This window comes from Chamaea fasciata, unplaced genomic scaffold, assembly GCF_029207755.1.
Source record: "Chamaea fasciata isolate MVZ Bird 193981 ecotype frontalis unplaced genomic scaffold, bChaFas1.0.hap1 SCAF_5, whole genome shotgun sequence".
Taxonomy (NCBI): domain Eukaryota; kingdom Metazoa; phylum Chordata; class Aves; order Passeriformes; family Sylviidae; genus Chamaea; species Chamaea fasciata.
In genome coordinates, this window is record NW_027094090.1 from 20,568,434 (window position 1) to 20,593,143 (window position 24,710).

At 36.3% G+C, this 24,710-nt stretch overlaps 1 protein-coding gene across 1 annotated transcript in view; it reads left to right on the forward strand.

Moving 5' to 3' along the window:
* GRM8 (glutamate metabotropic receptor 8) overlaps positions 1 to 24,191 on the forward strand; it is a 311,526-nt gene extending 287,335 nt beyond the window's left edge. Inside the window, exons 9-10 of the mRNA XM_066182978.1 lie at positions 18,396 to 18,642; positions 23,631 to 24,191. Of these exons, the coding sequence (XP_066039075.1) occupies positions 18,396 to 18,642; positions 23,631 to 23,680 (297 nt within the window). The 3' untranslated portion in view covers positions 23,681 to 24,191. The remainder of the gene's footprint in view (positions 1 to 18,395; positions 18,643 to 23,630) is intronic.
* The last annotated feature ends 519 nt before the right edge of the window (positions 24,192 to 24,710 follow it).

Sequence of the window (24,710 nt, forward strand, 5' to 3'; positions counted from 1 at the left end):
AGACAACATTTAAAACTATGAATTCCCTTGGATCTCTTCTGTTTTCAGAAACTTTCTTACACACTCCTAAAAATGGTAGCAAGGAGTTACTGTTTCCTTAGAAATTAGAAGTAAGTGTTACGGGCTTCAGCATCTGCTGTTGCAAGTTGATTTGTCCTGAATGAGGATGCAAAGGTAAAATGCATCACATTGTCTGACTAGTGATCTGGTTTTTATTTTTGGAAGACAAGTGCACATAATGTAATTTTAAGGGCATTGATTGAGTTGCAGTCTCCTCACAAGTGACAGCAAAACTATAGACATTTCCTCCTCTCATCCCTTTTGGTATCAATACTACATATACCCTTGTGATGGGGATCATCAGTAATCAATATGATGAAGTCAAGAAAGTAGGATGACCATGACTTGACTTGTGCTTCAGTCAAAGCTGTTCATCATGAAATGTAGTGTAAATAGTGTGGACATGAACATTCAGCATTTAAAGAAACAAAATTAAATGATGCATCTGAAATTAGGCAGGTCGTATGTTGGCAATGTGAGATTACGACATGGTAGTCTATCACTGAAAAAAATTCAGGAGTGTCTGATTCATGTGTTGCAAACATTCACAGACAGAATGCTTGCTAAAGATTCCACTAACTGGCTAGTGGAATATGTTCCAGAGGGTGATGCTCATGTAGAGGTCAGTCTTTCAAACAGAATGGTCTGTCAAATGACTAGGCCCTTGCAACGGCATCATCAGCTGGTTTGGACAAGGCTCCCTGAACTACTTTTTTTTATGAATTCACCTCTTCAGCAAGTTCATGAAATTTTCCCATTTTGCAAGGGATAATTGGGAACTGATGACTAAGTATTCTGCATGTCTACCAAAACAGAGCCCTGCTTATTCAGCTACATCACGATTACATGGAAAGTACTAACCTGAATTTCCCCCCCATCCAACAAATTAATCTGAATTCCGTAGATCTTGCCACACTGTTAAATATTTTTCAACATTTTTAGCCACTTTCTGTGAAATGCATGTGAATAAGGTGCTGAAAGCAAAAATGGAGCAAAGCACTGCAGCTAAGACTTACATAATGTGTTGTGTTAAAAATCCTCAAATTCATTTTCCTGCCCTCTTGGGCCAAGATGAAGAAGCACATATGGTGAGGAAAGCCACTTGCTGTTGGGAGATCTCTGCATTCCCTCTGCACAGGGAGGAACAATTTAGCCTCATCCCTCACTCTCTTCTGTTAATCTGGCACAAATCAAATGCAAGAGACAGAGCGTGAATGTGGATAAGTGAGAGGATTCAATTTCCTGTCTCATGTGGCTAAATGTTTCTTGTTAAGTGTCAGGTTTAGAGCTGAGTAAACAGTGGAATAATATATTTATGGTTCCATTTATACAATTCAGATTGTGATTCAGTAAGCATTCTCCCTATTTTCTTACATTTCTGTTACAACTACAAAAACTGCAGTTTTGCTTGGCATATATACATGGAGACTAATTGGGCTTTCAACCCCTCGTTAGCATTCCTGTTTTTTCTTAGATTTTGTATTTTCATATGGGTGGAGGAAAATTATGAGTAATATGGATAAAAAGTGGATTAATGCAAAATATATGCAACACAACATCAAATAAAAGTATGTATGGCATCCATATGTATAAGCAATAGAAAAATTACTTGTGAAGACAAAAATTATATCCTACCTCTTTCTTCAATATTATGGTGCAAGAGCTTATCAGTTGAGAGCAAATACCCCATGGACACTTTTGACTAGCTTTTAAACACGCCTTGGAAATATCTGAGTAAAAGCCAGAGGCTGCCAGGGATTAGGGTGAACAACGCTGGCAAAGGGAGGCTGAGAATGGTGGCAGAAATAGCAACTGATTGGTGAGAAAATGACAAGAGAAAGGGTCTGCAAAATCTGTTAAATATGGTATCTGATTTAGATTTCACTCTTCTTTTTGCCTTTTGAAAGTGGGAACACTGCTAATATAAACTCTAGACTTCCTATTTACAGTCCAAAAGAAGGGAAAGAAAAAAAAAAGTGTTGTTACAGGGGTGGGGGGAAGAGGCAAGGACAGGAAATTATTTTTGATCTTCTAAGTGTTCCCATACTTTCTGTCTCCTATTATATCCTCCATTCTAAAGTACTCTTAGCCTTTACCTGAACAGTCTCAAGGCATTAATAATGACTTCATTCAGAGCTGTTGGAAAAATTGGGCCATCCAATCAGGGAAGGCAGTGAAGGCAGGATACTGTGTCAGGCAACCTGTCAGATGAAAACAATCTAAAAATGCCTTCAGAGATAAAAGTGGAAGAGGTTACAAGGTAGGACACAGGGAAACAAAGTGCCCTGAGGTAAGGGTTCTTTCAGAAAGGGTTGCGAGGGAGACAGTGGCGAGGATCACTTGTGCTATTAGAGGATTTGTGTAGCTGGTAGATAACAGGGCTTTCCTCTTCATAGATATTTTATCATGCAATATATATTATTTTACCTCTTAGTGAAACTCAGTCGATGGAATATGATGGGCTTAATAGCTATGTAACACTAGCAAAAATATATTTTAGTTAGAGTTGTCATGGGTCATCTGTTACTTCTGTACAAAATATTGCCTAGTACTATAATAGTCTGTCACACACAATTTACACACACTACTACTGCATAAAAACAATGGTGTGCTAAATTTGACTGGACTGTTCTTACTCCAGGCCAGATTACTTATGCCGTTATAAAGCTAAATAATGTAGAAAATAACTGCATACATCTTACTGCACCATGCCTATTCTTTGTTTGCTATTCATGGTGATTTCCAAAGCATGAAAAAAAAAGTCCATTCCTTTTGGAAAATTATTATTTTAAATGCCTGAAATACAGGCCATATTTACTAACCATTGATAAAATAACAGCAACAACTAATTGGTTCTCCAGATTTATATCCATGATTGAAGGAAATACAATAAAATTGGTGAATCTAACATAGGGATTGGCTGAGGTTCTTCCAGATAGAATAAAGTATGGAAAGTATATGCAGTTGTATATATATAAAAAAAAATACTTAGAGTTTACATATGACCAGCCCTAGTTATTTTATTTCCACCACAAATTAAAAAAAAAAAAAAAGAAAAAAAAGAAAAAAAAAAGAAAGTTAAGTTGGTTCAGCCACTTTTATGTAGAAGTGGAGTTCCTAAACAGCAAAGGAATAGACAAACAAGCTGTGGTGTGAGCTACTCTTGACAAGATATTATGGGATATTATCCCTCCACTGCGGGAAAAAACTATGAATAGTCCCATATAGGAAAATCATCAGATAAAGACCAGGACATTTCTCTTCAAACAGCTAGAAGAAACATTTCCAGTGAGCTGGTTTTTTTGACCAAATCAAACAGAAGTTTGTGGGCTTTCAGCATACTTCTTTTAATCTTCCAGAACATCTTAGTAAGTAAAATACCTTATAGATGGAAGTTGTTTTTAGCTGCCATTTTGATCATTAACAGTAATATTCTTAAGCCATGTCTACAAAGTATTGCCGACATATCTGGAGAGCAGAAAATAAAGTTAACCAACCCACACTCACATACCAAACCTGACTAATGTAGTTACACTGGCAACATCCCAATGTGTGGTTATGCCAAAAGAGGAAAGCTAATGTTAGTTTTGCATCTGTCATTCACTGAGGTGATGTAACTGTGCTGGCAGGAGAGTGTCTCTTTTTGGCATACACTGAGGGGATTTGACAGTGCAGCCCCAGCAGACTGACTAGTGATGGAAGCTTTTTAGTTTAGACAAGCATTAAATTTTGCATGGAAAAATGAGTGATCTGGTAAGACAAAGTATTTAACTTGGAATAGTCCAAGATAGCGGTTGAGGGAACCAACAAGGTTGACTCTTTTGTCTGGCCACCATTTTGCAGGCTGCAGGCTGTATTCCAACACATTGAGACTGGTTCACTGAAAGCAAAGCTAATTGATAATTTCATTAGTTTAAAAGAAAAAAAGAGTGTTGATCCCTCTATTTAGATTCATTGGAACCATAACTAACAAATCTAGAGATGGTTCTTTTTTTTTAAAATGACAGAAAAGCACTATCTAGTGACTGGTAATTGCATGGTCATCTTCCCTTTGACATGCAACTCCCCTTTGTAATTTTGCTATGCAACAGCAGGTATTAATTATAGTTTAAGAGTAGAGAAAACAAGAACTGCCGTTTAAAATTTGTTGTAAGGAAGAGGAAGGAAAACTACCTTTTAGCTCTTTCACTTAACTGAGTTTGTTTTCCTCCAGAGATGGAATGTCCTATTTAATCGTTACAGCAGCTGGGCAGCAACAATCTGAACATACAGGAATATAAACCAAAGGGATTTTCTGTTTAAAACATTGGCAACATCTTAAAACATACAATCTGTTGAATTCTGAGTTGGCTTTGAGCAATGGATATGGAGGAACAAAGAACTTCATATTAATAAGTAACGTTTATGTAATTCTTTGAGGACTTGAAATCCTTAATTTATGTAAAGTATCCAATTAAGATATACCATAAAAATAAAGATAATTAATCAAACTGATCAGAATCCCATGTACTTTATGCAGGTTTCACCATAGTTCATTATATGACTTTGAATACTAATTTATAATAACAATTATTGAAATATTTGTTATTTAGGTTACTTAAATATCCATAATTAGCAAGTTGAATACAATTAAATCAAATTAAAATATGGTCCTTATCTCAGTCTTCTTTATTTGTTCAAGAAGAAAGAAGGAAAGTCAAAATGTCAAGGGTATACCACAGAGACAAAGAAAGCAAAGTATTAATAGAGTCATTAAAATGTTCAGTAACACCACTCATTTTTTTATTTCAGATAATTCAGCAACATGTGTTCATTACTGCTACTACTACTGCAGGACTTGTAAAGTAATACCTAATTATAACTACTATTATTATCTGATTTGTGGTGGCACATTTTCTTTTCCCAATTTCAGATAAGTAACTAGGTAGTACTCAATTTTAAGAACACTTTTGAAAGCTAAAAATATTTAGCTATATAAAAAAGTCAATTTGTCTCACTGTGGTGCCTGGAAAAATCATTGAGCGAGCCCTCTCGGAACAAATCTCTGGTCTCATGAAGGAGAAGAAATTTACGGAAAATATGCAACATACCTAACCACCCTGACTGCCTTCTTCAGTGGGACGTAGGTATTTATGAATGAGAGGAAAGCTGAGGATGTTGTTTACCTTGATTTTAGCAAGACCTAATACACTGTGTCCTGCAATATTTTGGTACCTAAGTTTAGGATGTTATAGTCTTGGTGTGTGTGCATCAGATAGGTAAAAGTCAGTCTGGATAAAAGGGATCAGAGGGTCATGGATCTATGTCCTGCTCTATTTGAAGGCCACAGGAGGTCTGTTCTGAAACCTGTTTAACATCTTTACCAATGGCCAAATTTTAGATGGTGTCAAACTGGGGTATAATTGCTGATTTGCTAAAGGAAAGGTTTGTCATACAAAGATACCTAGACTGGATGGAGGAATGAACCAACAGAAAACCAGATAAAACTAACAAGGCATGATGAAAAGTTTGGCATCATGGAAAGCTAGAGACCTTGCAATGATACAGGGTGAAAACTGATTGGGTAGAAATTCTGTAGGAAAGGCCACAAAAGCCTCACAGACATCAAACCAAGCATGAGGTAACAGACCCATGGTCACAAACAAGGCCATCAGCCTCCTGGGTTCTGTTTACAGAAGCAGATGGATAAATTGAGGGAAAAGATTACCTCTCTCTACCTGGTCCTCATGAGGAGTCATCTGAAATACTGACCTCCCCGTACCTACTAGGACACATAGCAACAGACTGGAGCAAGTTCAGCACAAGGACCATCATATTTGTTGGTGTCTGGGGCCCTTGCTCTGTGAGGAGAGACTGATGAAGCTGGGCTTGTTCAACCTGGAGCAGAGACAGCTTTGGACAAGCTGAACAGCAGCCCCTTGTGCCTGTATCTTGGTCGCGGAGTGAATAGAGCCTTCACAGTGGGGGTGGTAGGAGAGCAGGAGAGCAGGAATCCATGGATATAAATTGAAACAAAAGTAATTTAGTCTGGCTAAAAGGAAAAATGGCTTTTTCTCTGAAGGCAGTAAGGTTCAAGTGGTTGCCCAGAGAGGCTGTACAGTCTCTCTTCATGGTGGAGGTTTGAGAGACTTGACGGGATAAAGACCTGAGACACTAGGTCTGACTGCACAGATGACCTTGCTTTGAGGAGAATGTTGGACTAGAGACACAAGGTCCCTTCCCCCCTGAACTAACTATACTTACAAATGGAACAAAGTCTTTTGGAAAGAATGCAATCCAATTATTCAGTTAAACTGATTTGGATTCTTGTAAGGTTTTATGGATTGTTAGCTGGAGGGAAAAAAACAGGTCTTGATTTGGTACAAAGCCTCTTTTTAGCACTGAGAAGTCTCACACGTGGAAGGGATGAGCCATCTCCCTCCCAGCAGTAATGCTGACACTATCATATAACACAGTAGATCAGAGTATTGCAGATGTTAAAAAGCTAAGAGAGGATTTTACACCAACTTCTCATGGCTCAGGCCAACATATTCCCATGTTTAGAGTTCAAATTTGAACAGCTAGAAACTGATTTCATGAAAATTAAATCTCTTGGTAGCTATACTTCACATTTTGATTGAATCTAGGTCTGTTCTGCCCTTGTAGACAACATCTTTTCAGGCTGACAACAAATCTCTCCTAGTCTTGTGGCAGATGATAACAGTGACTGTACAGGAAGTATTTCAGAACTCTAAAGGGAAACACATGGCTTGTCTTCTCTGTACAGTGTTGCCATAGCAAGAGCAGATGGATGTCTGAACATCCTAGTGTGCCAGATTAACCTTTTACAATTAACTGCATTTGTGAGAGTTTAGGTCACTCATATTTCCCCTGAGTTTACTACAGCCTAGACATACTAGAGTCAGTTCTGAGTCAGTCACAAGCCCACCTTGTTGTTGGTTCTGCCGTGCAATTTATGCACATTTACTGCTGCATACCTTATAGACATAAGTTTTTATCATCTGGCATTGCTCCTAGAAAAGTTAAAATGCTAGAGTTTTTATTTCAGGGTTAATATTCTTGACAGGTAGGAATGGCAGAGGAAAAGCAAATGCTTGACATCAGAGATATTTTAATGCTGAATCTCGCATTCCATATTTTAATTACCTATTGTACCTATTATGCAATATTACCTATTGTAACAGGTAACAGATTGTATCTGCTGAGGGTTCAAATATATAAATAATAATAACATTTAAAAATTGTGGAAGGACTATTCACTCTTTCATTATCTGGGATAAACTAATTGAAACCTCACCAGAGAAGGCTGCCGTTACATTGAAAAACAGAAAACAAAAAACCTCAAACCAAACAAAAACCCAAAACCCATCAACCCAACCCAAGAAAACCCTATATTCAATTTATCCTGAACATACAAATAACAAAAAGAAGGTGAAGGTTAGAAGGGTGGTTTGCATGGGCAGGGCAGAGGGGTGGAGGGGGAAGGTGTATCTGTCATCACTGCTCTACCTTGTTGCTCTCCTGAGATCCTCTTCTGAGATAGCACAGAGGTGGTCCTCTAAGATAATATTGCTCATTTCTGTGGGAGTCGGCAGAATCCTGCTTTGCCTTAAGAATCCTCCAGGTAGACAAAGAAGAAATTTCAAAACTTATCAGAGTAGCACAGAACAAATCATGTTTAGCATGCAAAACAGGTTCACTCAAAAGTCTTATTTGAAAACACTTATTTTGAAAGTTTTTACAGTGGACTTTGAAAGGGCTGTGGGTTAGTTGTAACACAGAACATATTGTGTTTAGCATGCAACATATCTACCCTCTGCACTGAAGCTAAGAACTTGGTGTCTGCTTCTAAAATCCAGTTCAGGTTAGTGGGTTCTTTTTCCTGCTCTAGAGCGTGTTAGGGAATTCACAAGGGTCTTCTGCAGTGAATAAATCTAACAGAAAATCTGTACTGGAGTAATGTCACAATCAATTATGGAACAAAATAAATCAGAATGACACCAAGGCAAGTAAACACTCAAGTGAGACCTTTAGAGATTAGTAGCAACAGAGAGGAAATAGTTTTATAATATACGGATTTCAAAGTCTAATTTATACTGCAGTTTAGTCAATTTATTTTTGCTAAAATATCCTAGAGAAAATTAATGAAAAAATATTTTTATTAGTTTATAAGTTTTGGTCAGTTCATCACATGGAGTAATACGGTGTTAATTCATTGAAGCCAAGGAAGCAGCCATCAGTGGATTCATCTGGCTGCCATTAAATTTATTCTGACATAAGGAATGAACACAGCGAACATTTCTAGATAAGACTAGTACTTGAGTACCGCCATTGTAAGATTTCTGTTCACAAATTGCAGTTGAAATGCTTGCTAAGGGCTGCAGGGACATGTTTGATTGTTTGTTTTTCTTTTTGTCATTCCGTTTTAGCTGCTTCCTTGCTCATTACATTGTTCCCATTAGCATAATGTATTGATTGTGTTTGCACAGCTTTTCCTGCCAAAGGCTGCCCTTCAGTAGTACAGCCATTGGGGTAACCAGCTGTTACTTATTTAAGTCTCCATCATTTTGTATGACAGAGTAACTTAATTATGCCCTGCTTGAAGATGCTAAATAAAATTATCTTCTGAGCAAGTGTACTTCACTTAATATTTGTCTCTATCAGGTACTTAAACTCTGACACTTAAGCTATGTGCCCTAAATAAGCAAACACATTTTAAAGCAAAACCTGGTAGCAATTTAATTATTACAGAGTTAGAGGCTGTTTTACAGTATTTCTAGACAGTTATCTCTTTAGCTCAGGTATTATGCATATTTAAGAGACTTCAGAAAAAAAAGAAGAAACTAAATGTAGTTAGTAGCGTAATAAACCAGCACTTAGGGTTAACCTTTTTCTGTGCTTTATGAGCATAGGGAATAGATCTTCAGGAAGCATTGGGAATTTAAAAAAGACGGGATTGTAGTACTCTATGTATTTCAAACCTGGACAACAAAAAATTTCTACTCAGTGATATATATCCTGATTATAAGAATGTTTCAGTCAACATCAATGGCTTTTGTGTTATACAGAACATTTAGTTCTTATTTTAATCCTGGTATTTGAATTAAAGTCAGACAATATATTTTTATTTTTATTGGCAACATCTTTCCTTAGTTCACTATAAGGCAGTTTTCTTGCTTTCCCTTTGTCATCACTATACAATGATGCATATGAAAGTGACAATTTTGGGGTTGACAACTGGGTCCTTGAGTGTTAAGTGTTCTGAAGTGCAGCTCTTTTGTTTTCAAAGGGATTATAATTGAAAATGTTTGAATCGACATGAATTTATTTTAAATTATCTACCTGCAACTTTTGCTGGTTTTTGAGCTTTAGGGTAAGTTCAATCTGCATTCCAAGTCAATACCTGAAGACCTAATTAATAATAAACCACTTACATAAAACAAATTTTTGTAAACTTGATAAAAATTCAAAAGAAAAATTATTCTCTAAATTCTGCTACATCTTATCTAGATAGGCTATGCAAATTAGAATATATTTGACAAAAGAGAATTTTAATTTTGATGTATTTGAAAGTAATATGAAAGTAATTTGAAGCTTCTTTGGAAATCTTGTAATAAAGGAGTATTTTTTATCAAATAAAGTTGTAAATAATGTTTTACAGAGCACCCAGCTATTGCTCAATAAATATGTATGAGGGGTGTGTTGTTACTAGAAACAGGCTGCAGGCTTTATCTTGCCGTTTCAGTGTGGAGTTTCAGATATTTTAATATCTGGAGCTTATGATGGCTGCAGTAACAATTCTCTAGCAGCAGGGAGAGTACTGCCAAACATGTTTCAGCTTAGGTCTCTGAATACTGTGTATGGTAATGATCTAAGATACCTGTAAAAGCACTCCATAACAAATGACTGGGACTTAATTTCAAACAATAAGCAATTAATGGGTGAAGATAGACTGAATTTAGAGGAGAACTCATTTTAAAAAAGAGGACATAAGGACACAGTATTAGAAAATGTCTGAATACAGCCTCAGCTGGATCCAAGACTAGTGGAGAAGGAATACCAGACATCAACATCAAGGACTTGGGATACTGGCTTTTAACATCATTTCCCCTTCTTTCTAGTTATCTTGTGGAGGGCTAAATTTGTTGGCCTTATGAACCAGAGAAGAAGGGACCAGGTGTGTATCACTGGGGAAAAGTGATTGGTACTCAAAAGTTTACATGTACACAGATTTAGCTATATTAATGAGATTTTCCTGTAATAATGAAATAATATGAAAAAAAAAGCTACTATAATTGTAACTGGATTAATAATAAGATTTGCTATGGCTTTCAGCAGTCTGTTAAGATTTCAATTAGACAAACAATAAATTCTTTGTTTATCATTTTGTCAATAAGATCTTAAGTGTAACACAATATACCATGAAATCTTACTTGTACATTATGTTGAAGATTCAGTTGATATATAAATAAGAATTCATTTAATTAATCTCATTTCTCAGTTTTTCAATGAAGCACAGTCTTATTCCATTACATTTTTATGTTGTTTTTTTTTTTTTCCCCTTCTATTTAGAAGTTCTTTTAGCTAAGCTTTACAAAACAACAGTACTAAGTTTCTATTTGATTTTTGGAGTTCAGTATTCCTAAATATCAGGACTGACATACACATTACAACAGACATAATAGAGATTAGTCTTTGGTCAATTACTGAAAACTGTGACTCTATTTGCAGGAAGGTTGATGAAAGATATGGCTCACATGGACTTTAAAAACCATAATACTGCAATAAATTGTGTGCTGGGGAATATGCAAGCTATATGATAGTGTGATATATGAGAAGAAAAATGAGTTATAATATGAGAACTTAGGAGAAGAAAAAACTATTTACATACTGATATTTTAAATTACTTTGAAAGTCTGCAAGGGGGTACTTAGGATTTTCCATGACATCGGCATCCCGAGGATGGACCAGAGTGAAGAATCAGACTTTAGTTTATTACTAGTTTAATATAACATTGTAATAAATGTTGCAGATGAAGTAAAGCTGAACATTTCTTTCCCTTCAGAAATGTTGGTTATTTCCAATGAGCAGAATGTTTGATAATACAACGCTTGTTTGTCTAATCTTATCCAACTTTAGCCAAAAATCAGCATAATTTCTAGTGCCAGTGTTCTGTGATGTTATCTTTAAATCTGCCTACGGGGGTTACACATCAACAGAAAGCTTTTTGAAATTAACAGTTTTGGAGAAGCTAAAGCATCTGAAACTGGCATATTGAAACAAGCAAAGGGAAGAGAAGAAAAACAAGGCATTAAACCAATCAAAAAATCTGATTTTCTAGGATGTTATGCTAAGAGATTACATTTGCTGATAGATATGACAATGAACATTATTGTCTGCCACGTTAAGAAGGTACCATGTTGCTATGAATCATGGAATCATAGAAAAGTTTGGGTTGGAAGGCATCTTTAAACATCATCTAATTCCCACACCCTGCCATGGGCAGGGACACATTTCACCGGGACAGATTGCTCAGGGCCCTATCCAGCCTGATCTTGAACACTTCCAGGGATGGGACAGTTATGACTTCTCTGGGCAACCTGTGCCACTGTCGCACCCTCATTGCACCCTTCCTGAACACAAGGAAGAAAAAAATTCTTCCTTGTGTTCAGTCTAAATCTGTCTTCTTTCAGGATAAGACACGTTCCCTTGTCCTGTCACTACGGGCCTTGGTAAAAAGTCTCTCTCTGTCTCTCTTACAACCACCCCCTCACCCCACTCCCCCTTTACAGATTGAAAAGCCACAAAAACATCTCCTTGGACCTTCCCCTCATTCTCCTCTCCCCCCTCCCCCTCCCCCTCCCCCTCTCCCTCCCCTTATAAATATTGCAGCTAAGGTCAAAATTAGATTTAAGAGGAAAATCTGAAGTGAAATACTACCATAATTCAGTTTCTGAAATGCAAGTATATACATATTCCACCAAGACTCCTCCAAGCTTTTATGGTTTCTCTCGCATCCAAGATTTAATGGAAGTTCATACTTTATAGATGTGGCACACATTTTAATTTGAAATCAGTTATTGGAGTTTTCCTTTCTCATAACTTTCTGAAAGCAGCAAAAGTTTTAAAATGAAAATAAAGATCATAGGTTTTCTCAGGATTTGTTTTCTTCTGCTGTGTGAAGAATCATGGCCTACATTTGCCTATTGAGATAATCATCTTATGAATGCGTACTTTCATGTTTCTGAGAAGGCTTTCACTTTTCTTCTTAAAGGCTCATTTTAATTGCTAGTTTGGTAAGGAATGTTTTTAAAAGGCTAAAAGATGTATAAGTACTTTAGCTTCCCATGTTTTCTAACTGAACAAATGTTTGAAGAAGTTTATCTTATACCTGGAAAATAATCTTGTTAGACGAGCAAAACAATAACTGACTTGTACCTGTTATGTTTTCCTTCAAAAAATTTCTTTCCGTGGGTAAGATAGCAAAGTATGTTTTGCAGTGAAAGCAATAAAAACCTGTAGGTGTCATCTTATGGGGTACTGCAGAGAAGCATGAATCCTTTGGTTAGTTTTTGGCACCTTGACAACATTGTTACCTCCTGTTTATATTCTCTTGGTTTCAAATGTATGTCACGTGTTTGACTGTATCCAGTCTTTTCCTCGATGGTTTTTGGTGTGGAATCCATTGCATGGCTTTTCTTTCTAATTTATGAACAGGACTGTGAAACATAATTTTTGTCAGCCAGTCAACTCTCCAGCAAGCAGCAACACACACACAAGCAATTGTAGTGCATGGCATGTGCATTACTTTAAAAAATGAAAAGGACTGTCTTTTTTCTAAGCCTTCTACATTCTCCAGCACAGGGAAGATGGCTATGAATGCTTTCAGTGTTTTCCTGAAAATAAAAAGACTCATCCTGTCTCCACCACAAAGAAGGAAGGCCCATTTTGCTGTCTTTCCCAAGATGAGGGATGTCTGTCTATAGATGATGTGTAACTTCATTTATGATGTGTCATTTATCTCCTGGATAGAAATGATCTGGTAATGGTTTCTAGCACCTGAGAATGAAGGAAAGAGTGGAAGGAGGGAATGAGATCCAAAAAATCTATAGGGAAACAAAGCTTTTTGCAGCTCTGTCCTTATGATATGAAACTGGCTGGAGCAGCTGAGAAGATTCACATAAGAGACATATAGAATTTGATAACAGACATAAAGGAAAAATTAAATCATAATTCAATCTTCTGCTCTATTTCCAGCAATGTGGGACATGTCTAAGAGTGCCTGTGTTTATCTGTCTCAGCAGGATGGTTCAAACTCCAGTGTTTGATACTGAGGCTATTGCTCTATCCTGTGGAGAAGGAGGCTTCTAAAGGGCAAATTGTATAGAATTAGCCAATGAGAATCATTAGACCAGCTGTGTCTTTTCAAACATCCACTTGTCTTTGGACTGCAAGTGGCTGAGTTCAGTCTATGCTAGGCACACTCATAGCTTGAGATGTACCAAGACTTCCCTCAGTGGTTTAGCACTTCACTCACTGCTGGACTTTTTCATCTGTGTTACAACTACCAGGACTTAGAGAGCTTGTTACAAAGTGGAAAACAGAATAAATTTACTCAAAACATCACAATACCCATATGTCCTGCCTTTCCAGCATACACTATTAAAACCAGATTAGGGAACAGACTAAGATTCTGGTCTCAATTTGACTTATTAAAACTGAGTAGAAGAGAAAAATAAATAGCAGGAGAAAATCAACACTTCTGGAGAGACTCTGAATATTATCTTACATGTAAAAATAAGGGAGGACTCAACAAGGAAGCAGTCTAGAGAAGGTCGTGACATTACTACGGTTTTTTTCCCTTTAGTGAAAGTAGTTGGTTTGTGTTGAACTTTGCCTCAGCAAACACCAAACTGATGGGAGACTTCTGGGGACTTGGGGGATATTTTATTTCAAAGCACTGAGGCGTAGCTGAGAAGAAGTCATTCAGCTACCTGCACTGGGACAATTCAGTGCACACACCTGCTTTCATGCACAGAAATTTTTTCAGGTTACCAAGGAGACAATTCAATTTCAAGTACTTTCAAACTGGAGAACTCATTAGAGTATGTGTTTTACTAAAATAGCATGTTTCATTGGCCCAATGTTTCCTGTGTAACATTTCAGGTTTCATTATAGACAGACATACATAGTCCTACAGTCAATGGCCATAATCCATTTTAGCTGCTGAGTTAGGATAATCTGAAGGCTGTACTACCAAGCTTGTAGGACCCTTCTATGAGGAAAGGGTCCAGGTCACTTGTGGGATCGATAAATCATGTGTCTAAGCAGGAATTTAAATTTTTTGCACAAGGATTTCATCTATTGGGATGAATCCTTTGTCAGTTGTGGAGGTTAAAATTGTACATAAAAAGTCTTGTATCAGTTCTGGGATGGGGTTGGGGTGGAGGACAGAGACATGAAAGGTATTTAGGCCTCAAGTATTTCCGATAATTTAAAGGGTATTTTCATTGCAGTACTATGATTTTAGTTTTTTAACATATCCTCTGACTGTCAAGTACAAGAATAGATATAGCAGTCTTTTTTACATTTGTGAAAGGCATTATGGGACAAAAAGTTTGTAGTTCAGAAGGGATTTTGGTGTGAGGAGTGCTGAAATTCATTTCTGTGTAGCTATGAATCATTGTAAAAAAGGGACCTTTATTCTCCTGTAACTTCGAGTGAGCTACCACTGTGAGACACACTAAAAATTATTCAGACCTCATGTCTTATTAAACTGAACTACTTTTGTTGCTCCTTGATTTTTAGAGCATCTAATTCTGTAAAAGTTGCAGGTAGTTACGTTCCCAGAATAATAAAAGTATCCAGAATGCACAGCCATAAAGCATCATTGCCCTCTTGTCAGGAATAAAACAAGGTAAGAGTCAGAGAAAAGTCAAGCCAAGTGTGTGTGGTATCCTGTTTGCTAGACTTGGGCTTCACTGGGCCGCAAGAATGGGGATTCCAAAGATAGGAAGAATTAAATGCAAGAGATATTTCTGTCCTATAGACTCTCAGCCTGCAAATGGCCACTTAAAAAAGTAGTAGGGCTTGTTGAGATAGGAAAAAGGGTAATGGTTTTAAAATAAAAGGGGGTTGACTCAGACTAGTACTAAGGATTTTTTTATGATGAAGGTGGTGAAGTACTGGAACAGTTTAGTCCAGAGAGTTGGTGAATGCCCTATGCCTTGAATGGAAACATTCAAGGTTAGGTACTTTGAGCAACCTGATCTAGTTGAAGATTGTGCTCCTGAAGATCCTCCATGCTCACTGCAGGGCCACTGAACTAGAGGGCCTTTAAAAGTCACTTCCAACCCAAACCATTCTATGATTTACAGTAGGAAAAGGAATCGGATTCAAACTGTCATGAACAACTCAGCCTTCAGCTGAGTATGCAATTATGTTAGCCTATGAAGTCAGATAGATGTAGACCTGCACACAAGGTGTGCATGTAAGAGTATGTTCAAAACCTTTCCCTCGAGGTCTAGCAAGTGTCTTGAAATGCTTCTTCCTCACTGGCTTTATTAAAGAGTAAGTGGTAAGGGGGATCCATGTAAAAGAGGATCCCTAAGTCTGAAGCTCTTTGAAGACTATATTCACTATTTGAAAACTATCCTGTGAGAAAACTCCCAGTTCACCCTAGTGTTGATATTTCAATAATTACAGTGGCTGATTCGAAACACAGCAATCCTTAGAAATAAACCTTACTGCATATGAACTGTAATCGGCAATATGAAACTAACTGTGATTTGGATTTTGCAAAATAGGCTGTTGTGCTGGTCATCTGTTAAGTCCACAGAAAATAGATTAGATTTAATGACATGTCATGAAAAATACCTCAGCTGAAACCCATGGGATCTTAATTTTTCAGTATATGATGAGATTCAGAGTTGTTTCACTTATGTAGCTTAGCTGAATGTAAACCTTCAAGATGACATTGATGCACTAAGAGAAACCTCTTTAGTATTTGTAAGACCATGGCATTGTGGCACCTCTTATTGCTAGAAAGATCATTGAGATCTACTATAATGTATAAATTTGTTAATGTTACTAATAAAGTAATGTGTGTATTTTATCGTGTAACATTTGGAGCTTTATCCTTTTTATCATGTCACACTGAACCATGAGAGAAAGACAAGTCTTATAACTTGGGTACTTTGATAACAAATAAAAACCCCAAAATATATTTAAATGCCGAGCACTGTTACAGAATGCATGGGTAAGACTTAGGTAGCACTTAACTGCCATGACTTGGATTTTAAAAAATGGTAAGGCTTCAAAAATAATTTTTATGTTTAATGCAACTTTCATACACAATACAGTTTTAAAAATGTATTCCTTACAATGATTTCAGTTGTGAAAATCCTATTAGGAAATATATTCATGTTTAGGAACCAAAATAGTTTTGCTTTTAGATGCCACTTAATACAGTGCTTAATCCTAAAAGCCACTGCTGTACCAGTTTTTCTGGAGATCGGTCAATTTGGTTCAGGGAGAAACAGACGTGTTGGTGCTGTCTGCATGTGAACATGCATCTGCACAGAGGTTCTTCCTCGGGAGTCTGAATAAACCTCTGTATTAATGTGCCCATGTAATGTTTTCATTAGAAATGTTCATGCACAATATAGCTCTGATTTCAGGCACACCACTGTCATTTTGGAGATTGAAAGGAATGGAATTATTTCACTGGTGTGAGAAAAGAGTATATTATTTCTTCAAGTACTGAATTGATGTATGATTGAAATGAAAGGAAGGTGTTGCTTCTGTAACTTTCCTCAGCACAACAAAGACAGTCCATATTATCTTTTCAGGCTGGTGCTGTCCCTCAAAGCAAGTTGAGCTTTTCACAGATTTTAATGAATTTTTAGTGTTTTCTTGAAGAGTAGATTGAGCTCTCCTTCTTCTTTTGGTAGTATTTGGCATAGTATTTTTATTTCTGTGCAATTATACAGGTGCTTTGTAAGGTCATTCAGAATCCATGTTTTTTTCTTACCTAAGATTGTTTTGAGAGAGTACAGTTTATTTGTGATGTCTAAGGAGAAAGTATCTAATGGAAAAACTTTGTAGGCTGAAAGACATTAAAAATGTTCGACTGTAATAGTGCACAACAGTTTATTATATCTCTACTTTTCTGCCAAGGGCCAAGTCACCCAAGGGCACTTCATAAAAAATGATGATCTGAGGCTGACATTGCAGATAGACTTACCACTTTATCTTCAGGTTGATATGATAGTGTTAGCCAGTGCTTAAAATCATGCCTGACAACAATGTCACTGAATCATCTGCCAAGGCACTGAGCACGTTTTACTTCAGTATTTTTTTCAGTATAACAAGGATTACTGGGAGATTTCCTACTTAACACAGAACTGTAAAATAATTTTTCTTTCATAATATGGCTAATAAAAATAATTTCATAAGAAAAATAAATATTGAGCAGAACTACAATTAATATTTCTAATATAGTAGCCGAATACTTCTTCCAATAGAAATTTCTGTCTGCTGTCCTTATGCTGTGATCATTGTCATTTTCTTTTATGGTATTATGGAAGACCAGAACTGCCTTCTTTTTGTAGATGACAACAAAAAATAGAGAAACTCGCACTGAAATGCCAGATTTTCCTTTGTATCCAAAGGGAACTGAGGTCTTCTGTGAGGTAATTTCATGGTTCCTCAGTTTTCTGATTTCTTAGTTAGGACCATGACTTATTAATAACTTTATTGTGTGACAACAGAGCATTGTGATTACAATTCAAAGTAGGATGGAAAACAAACAAACAAAACTAACTCCCCAACACACTCAGGAATATTCAAACATCACTATGGAAAACTATTTTTTTTTTCCAGCTTGAAATTCATAGACTCTACAAAAGATTCCATTAGATGCTGTATTATGCTGCTGTCAGTTGAGCCATGTTGCACACACTGTCGAATCACGTGGCATATTGGTGTAGAGGCTTCTGTCTGCTCAAATAGATGATACTAGGTTAAGTCTACTGTCATTCCTTTTTTCTTGTCCAGACAAGTTTTTTTTCGAAAAGTGCTCTTGCTGCAGCATCTTTGTTACTTCTATGAGAATGAAGTTTCGTGAATATTGTGTTGTTTCTACCACCTACTCTTAAGGTTATAAACCCAACAGGAAGCGGCCATACTCAGCTATAATTAAAAACAACCTAAGCCAAGGGTTGTTTTGATGTTCCCTTTCCACCTAGCAATTTTAAGATAACTGCTTTGTTTTCCTTCTTATATTAAATCAATATAACAATGATTTTTATGTTGTTGTTTCTTTCCTTCTCCAGATGTACATCCAGACAACAACACTTACTATCTCCATGAGTTTAAGTGCTTCTGTGTCTCTGGGCATGCTCTACATGCCCAAGGTTTATATTATCATTTTTCATCCAGAGCAGAATGTTCAAAAACGGAAGCGGAGCTTCAAGGCTGTAGTGACAGCTGCTACAATGCAAAGCAAACTGACACAAAAAGGAAACGACAGACCAAATGGCGAAGTCAAGACTGAACTGTGTGAAAGTCTTGAAACCAACAGTAAGTCATCTGTAGACTTGGTCAAGAGTGGCAGCACATCTTAATAGATGTACGTTCCCAAGAATGCACTTTCTTTTAATAATAAACTTGATTATTTCTGTTGCTTGTTCTGCATGAATCCAGAGATGTGTCAGAATTCATGTACTGCTGAATGCAGGAATGTCTAGAGTTGTTTCAAAGAAATTGATTTTCACAGGAGGCTAGTAGGAAAAAAAAGCACAAGCAGATTTTGAAACGCCGCATCTTTTAAAAATTGTTTGTTTTAGCTAGTGCTATTCTGATGTGTTGTACATTGCTGTGCCAGTGGTATGTCCTGACAGTTCATGAGGTGTATTTATGGTCATCATTGTATATTCAAAATTCAAAGGCTGTTGAAAAAAATCTATGAGGGAAACAGCTAACATTGTTTTTATTTTGAAGTCAGATATGGAAGTGAAAATAATACTTTTTACATTTCTACCTTAATATTTGTTGGATTGTTCATTTATCATAACTCATGAGTAACATTTCCCAGTAAAATGCTTCCCATCCAGGTTTTTGTTCTGGTCTTACTCATCTTGGTACAAAATCATAATTCGTATGAAGATTAATCGTTACATGTTCTGATATACCATAGGTTTCTAATGGGAAAACTATTCTTTCCCACGTCAGGAAAGTCTTTGAATCTTGCTGCATCTCTAAGTTGCTCTGGCATGGAAGAAAACAGAGGTTACAGCTCCCATTCCACCACATGATAGATCATCTTATAAACTGGACTTCGTAATAACAATAATAATCAAATATGAGCAAAGACATCAACCTGATAGCCCGTGCTTAGAAAAGGACAATTGTTTTCTATTGAGAAGTTAGATGTCACATCAGATCGGCAGCAGCTGTGACAGCTAAGTTTTTCAGTGATTTTACTGCAAATGACATGGTTTATTTTTAATTTTTATTGCTTTTGTATGATGTTGGTGTTTAAATAGTACAGTTTTGATTAAGCACATTGAGACAAGGCAGTACCAAGTTTTCACTAAAATATTGCACTTATTTCTGAAAAATGAACCCCCCCAGTGAAATCTATCAGAGTTTGCCAGATTGAAGACTATATAAAATTATTCCATAACTCTACCATACTATAGATGCGTGGACAATGCTGAGTACAAACAGTTTCACTGGAAAAACTCATGACCCTTCAAAATGAGTAAAATTGCTAGTGAGTTATGGGATTATACAGCTTCATATTATGACATGTAACAAAGGGCAAACAAGAAAGGCATAGAAATTCTTTGTGGATCAAATAATAAAATAGGAATAAAAAAGACTCAGTAATCTTCCAACTCTTCTGAAGTCACCAAATGAAAACTCAGAAGGAAAAGAGACATGGATTTTGCTGAGAGTGCAAAATCATAAACTTCCTAGGAGAGGATAAAGCAGGGTTTTCACAGTAGAGTGAGAAAGAGTGTTAATAAGAAAGTCTTGGGTATCTGATGTTTATCTACTGTACCTAATTAAGAAATGCTGTGACTGGTATTCCTTAAACTATGATTATACATAATTTATAGAAACAGATGCTACTGGAAGCACGTTGGCTTCTCCAGTAGTGCGTGTATGCAGGGTAATGCTTATTTACTGTGCTCTAAATAGGACTTTAACAGTAAAATGTCTATATAATTCTGAGCTCACTGGGAGTATATCCTGACTAGGTTTTCATCCATCATCATGCTTCATAGGCAAAAATTCAGTCAAGTCATTTGCACTCTAGAAAGCTCACCCTATGTAATTGAGTTCTAGGCCTCAAGATGGGTTTCTCTCTTCCCTGAAATTATTATTGTCAAGGCTTTTGAAGGTTCCTGTGAATTTTAAGTGCACAATGCAGCATAAGTCCTTTTCACTGTGTCACTTGTAACAACTTCTCAACACCACAACATTTCTTCTTGCACTGACTCTATGTGAGATAGATCTTTCTTTTCAGTGATAGCATATGAAACTAATTGCAAAATATCAGTCTACTCCTGGTGCACCAGAAGTGGACAGTGAGTGTTTCCCCTCCCATTTACCAACTACAAGTACTTGTAATAACAGCAATGCTCACAACTAGGTGAGAAACAGGATGAGATAGTCACATCATCTCTTTTGCTTCCCATCCGGAGACAACTCTGCTCTGTGTAGTTTATCCTGTTCCATGTAACACACATTATTCTATGTTGTCTTCCACATGCATTGTTCATGGATTTATTTGTGGAAACAGGTCCATATTCAGTGGAAAACAAGGTGTTTCTGGGAAACAGGTGTGATTACAGAAGGCCATGACAAATACATTTAATGAATATAGGTCAGATGATAACAGTCGTTCTACATTTCTTTAGATCCCCTTTTATTTTCTTCTTCTTCTTTTCATTTCATTCCAACAGAAAAGTAGTAACTGGAGCTGTAAAAGAGTGTTTATTCTCAAAAATATTTTGAGCCAAGTCCGTTGTTTTTTTCTGACCATCTAGGCTTGCCAAAAGTGGTTCATGTTATTGTGAAATGCTAACAGTCTTAAGGAGCAGGACAGCAGCTGCTGAAGCTTTCAGGTCCCCAAACATGAACTCCAGACTTATCCACAGAACTGTAAAGACACATGCAATATTTATAAAGTAAAAACCCCACAAACATTATATGGAGATGAGATTAGTTTTAATATATTTCAAACTATTCTCTACATTAAATTCCTGTACTATCATTTTTTGAAGTAGAAACACTCAGAACTCAGCTGGATAATTTTTGTTTCTTGATCAACTCTAGATTGATTCTAGCAAAACTATTTAATTCTCAGATGCAGAACACAGTTACAGCAATTTAACAAATTATATCAGCTGAGGTGTGGTAACTACTGTTTTTGTATTTTGTATTGTATTCTTGCAAATGTCCTCACATAATTCAGCTTACTGAGTTGTGATAAATCTGATTATGTTACATTGCTGTGGGCTAAAAACATTCACATGTAAAGTTATCACAGAACTCATCTCATACAGGGTAATGTGGTGATCTAACTTAACCTGATCATGTATCTGACCCTACTTTCAGGGAAAGGGGAAAAATAAGCTCTGATCTTTCTGTCCTTTTGTTCCCAAGTATGCAGAGTTTTCAGATGTGCACTTGTCTGTTATTTATTAGCTGGGAAAAAAGAATCCCTCTATGCTTGAAGGTCTTGGTGCCATTTCATCAGTTCTGCATTATTTTGAGTAGGAACTTAGCAGGCCAAAAGAAAAAATAGAATCCTCTCAGAAATCCAGCTGTGGGAGCATGAGAGAGTTCAGACAGGAGCAGTACATCCCATCTGAAAGATCTGAAAGATGTAGATGAGGCTATATTTGCTTCAAGTGTCCTAATACATGCAAATAAAGCTATTTCACGTTGGTGCTCGAATATTGTGATCAACAATGAGAAAGACTTGCTTTGTGTGCCAAAAGCAGTCCTTTCATGAATTAGCTTTTTCCAGACACAAACTACTGGAACTACCTGTGCAAGTGAAAGTAAGAAAGATTTCATTTTGCAGCTTTAATTTGATTATTCATCCTTTTGTATACATTCTTATGGAAAAAGATTATAGTAATATGTGAATTAAATGGTCTGATTCTGTTGTGTCTTTAAAAAAATGCAAATGCAGTATTAGATTCAAATTCCTCAGAAAATCTAAGAAAACATGACAAAATTCCAGAAGTAAACTTATTTATACTAACCACTAATTATTTGCATCAATTTTAGTGATCCTTTATTTAGTTTAATCTATGATGCAGAAGACAGAAACTGTCATTTTTCAGTTTTCAGTCTGTTCTTCACAAATCATCAGATTGGTGGTCTGAATTTAGGAGTTAGCATGAAGAATGCTTTTCCTATCTATCTCAGCTGTTCTCACCATACTCTATATAGAAAAAAGAAAGAAATTGAATAAAGGTATGGAAATAGAATATTTGAATCTATAGACCAGGCAACCTTTGTGCCATCCCGTTATTTTCATCTTGCCAGCTGCAATCTTCACTATCATAAGCAGAACATGTCTGTAGCAGACGGAATATAAAACATATTTAGAAAGTCAAATTCCTCTTTATGCAGTGTAACATAGACCTTATTATAGAGAAAAAAGAGAGACTCAATCCCCCAACAGTCTGTTTTTTCCATGTACCCAGCTGATTTAAAATTAGAGAACTAACTATGAGACCTTATGTAATCACTTTCCTCCTCCAACCATTACATTAACCTTGAGTGATATGACTTGAGACATATTTTTATAGCATATTTTTTATATTCCTTAATAGCAAAGATGTATGGGCTTGAACCTAAAGAAAATTTCATAAAAGATTTCTAGTTGTTCAGTTTTGCAATAGTAGAGCTGTTTAATTCTCTCAATATATTGCCTCGTCTGAACAAGGAGTATCAGGTTTGATCAAAAGAAGACATGATCATCTGACCATCAACATAAGGAGACCTTAATTTTCTCCAAATATTTTGTTTTGTAGGGACTATCTGCTCAGTTTCTCTTACTTGGAGAGGGTTAGGCATTGTTCCTTTCAAGGAGCATAAGTCTCCTAGATGGACAAACCACCACTAGCTCCAAAGTTGTATTCAACCAGTAGAAGAGAAAGAAAAATCCAATCTCTAAAGTAAAAAGTGTCTATATGGAATTCAGACAAAATAATACCAGGTGTTGAAATTCTGTTGTGGGTATGCTGAAACCACTCATCATTTTTCCATTTTTTTTTTTTTTTAACTTTTCTTTCCCAAGTCATAAATAAAATAAATGGTCATGAACGCAGAAATTGATATCCAGTGTAGACACTGCTTATATACATTCTTAAACATTCTTTATTCCATGAACACGGACCATATTGTTTGGAAATATAGTAGGACACTATCTGAGTTCAAATGCTAAATATGGGGTTTTTTTCTCTTCTCTTAATTCTAAAAATCCTGAACTTTCTTTTTTGTTGTTGTTGTTGTTTGTTTTTGGTTTTTTTGATTTACAGCCTCCTCTACCAAGACAACTTATGTCAGTTACAGCAATCAGACAAACTGAGCAGGGATGACATTCACTGGAAGATCTGCAGGACTGGATCTTGCAAACATAGACTTTACCACCACCAGAATTCAGTCTTGAAAATATCAGTAGACTACATTCAAATCGATAGTCAGTCTCCTAAAGAAAAAGGATTAAACAAAAGCAAAAGGTAAAAAAAGACAGGGGAAGGAAAAGTCCAGTTTTATACCATAGAGACAGAGTGTCAAGCTTCTGAACTATTCACTCACAAAAGGAAGCAAATCACAAAAGGAAAACAAATGTTAGCTTGTGAAAAAAATGCTGTTGAAATAAATCATGTCTGATGTTATATTTGTAAGTACTTTTTTGTGATTGTGACAATTTCCTTTCCTGTCCTACATTGTTCAACTCGTAAAAGAAGATGAGTTTGTTTCTCGTGACGGCTGACTGAATTAAGTCCTGGGTTATGCTAAAATAAATGCAATGGTCAATGCATGCTAATTTTTATACAAAATAATTTATTTCTAATAATAAAGGAATGTTTTGCAAATGTTGAGACTTGTTTTGTTGCAATTTTAAGGAAAAAGAGTCCTTATAGTGTTGTCTATTGTTTGTTTAGAATGTGCAGTAAAGGTGGGTGTACAAATAAAATAATAATCATGGCATCAGAAGAATGCAGTGTAAACTCTAAGCATGTGTGTATGTGTGCGTGTATGTGTGCACCTGTGTGTGTACATACGTGCATGCCTGCCTGCATGCGTGCGTGTGTGTGTGTACTCAGCAGTGTGTGAATTTATTTGTTCAAAGCTTTGTGACCATATTTTCTAATGGAAGGATTTTTTCCCTCTTCTCACTCTCAAAGTAAGTTCATTTTATATGTTTGTAAAGTAAAAGAGTCCTGATAGCAATTATTTTGTATGATTGTATTATATTTTTGAGTCTCCACTAATAATTTTGATCCTTTTCATTTCTGGAACTTACAGTTTGTAAAACTTTATGACAGCTAGACTGGATTAAGCTGAAAGTCTATTCAGCCTAGTATCCTGTCTCTGACAGGAGAATGTAGCAG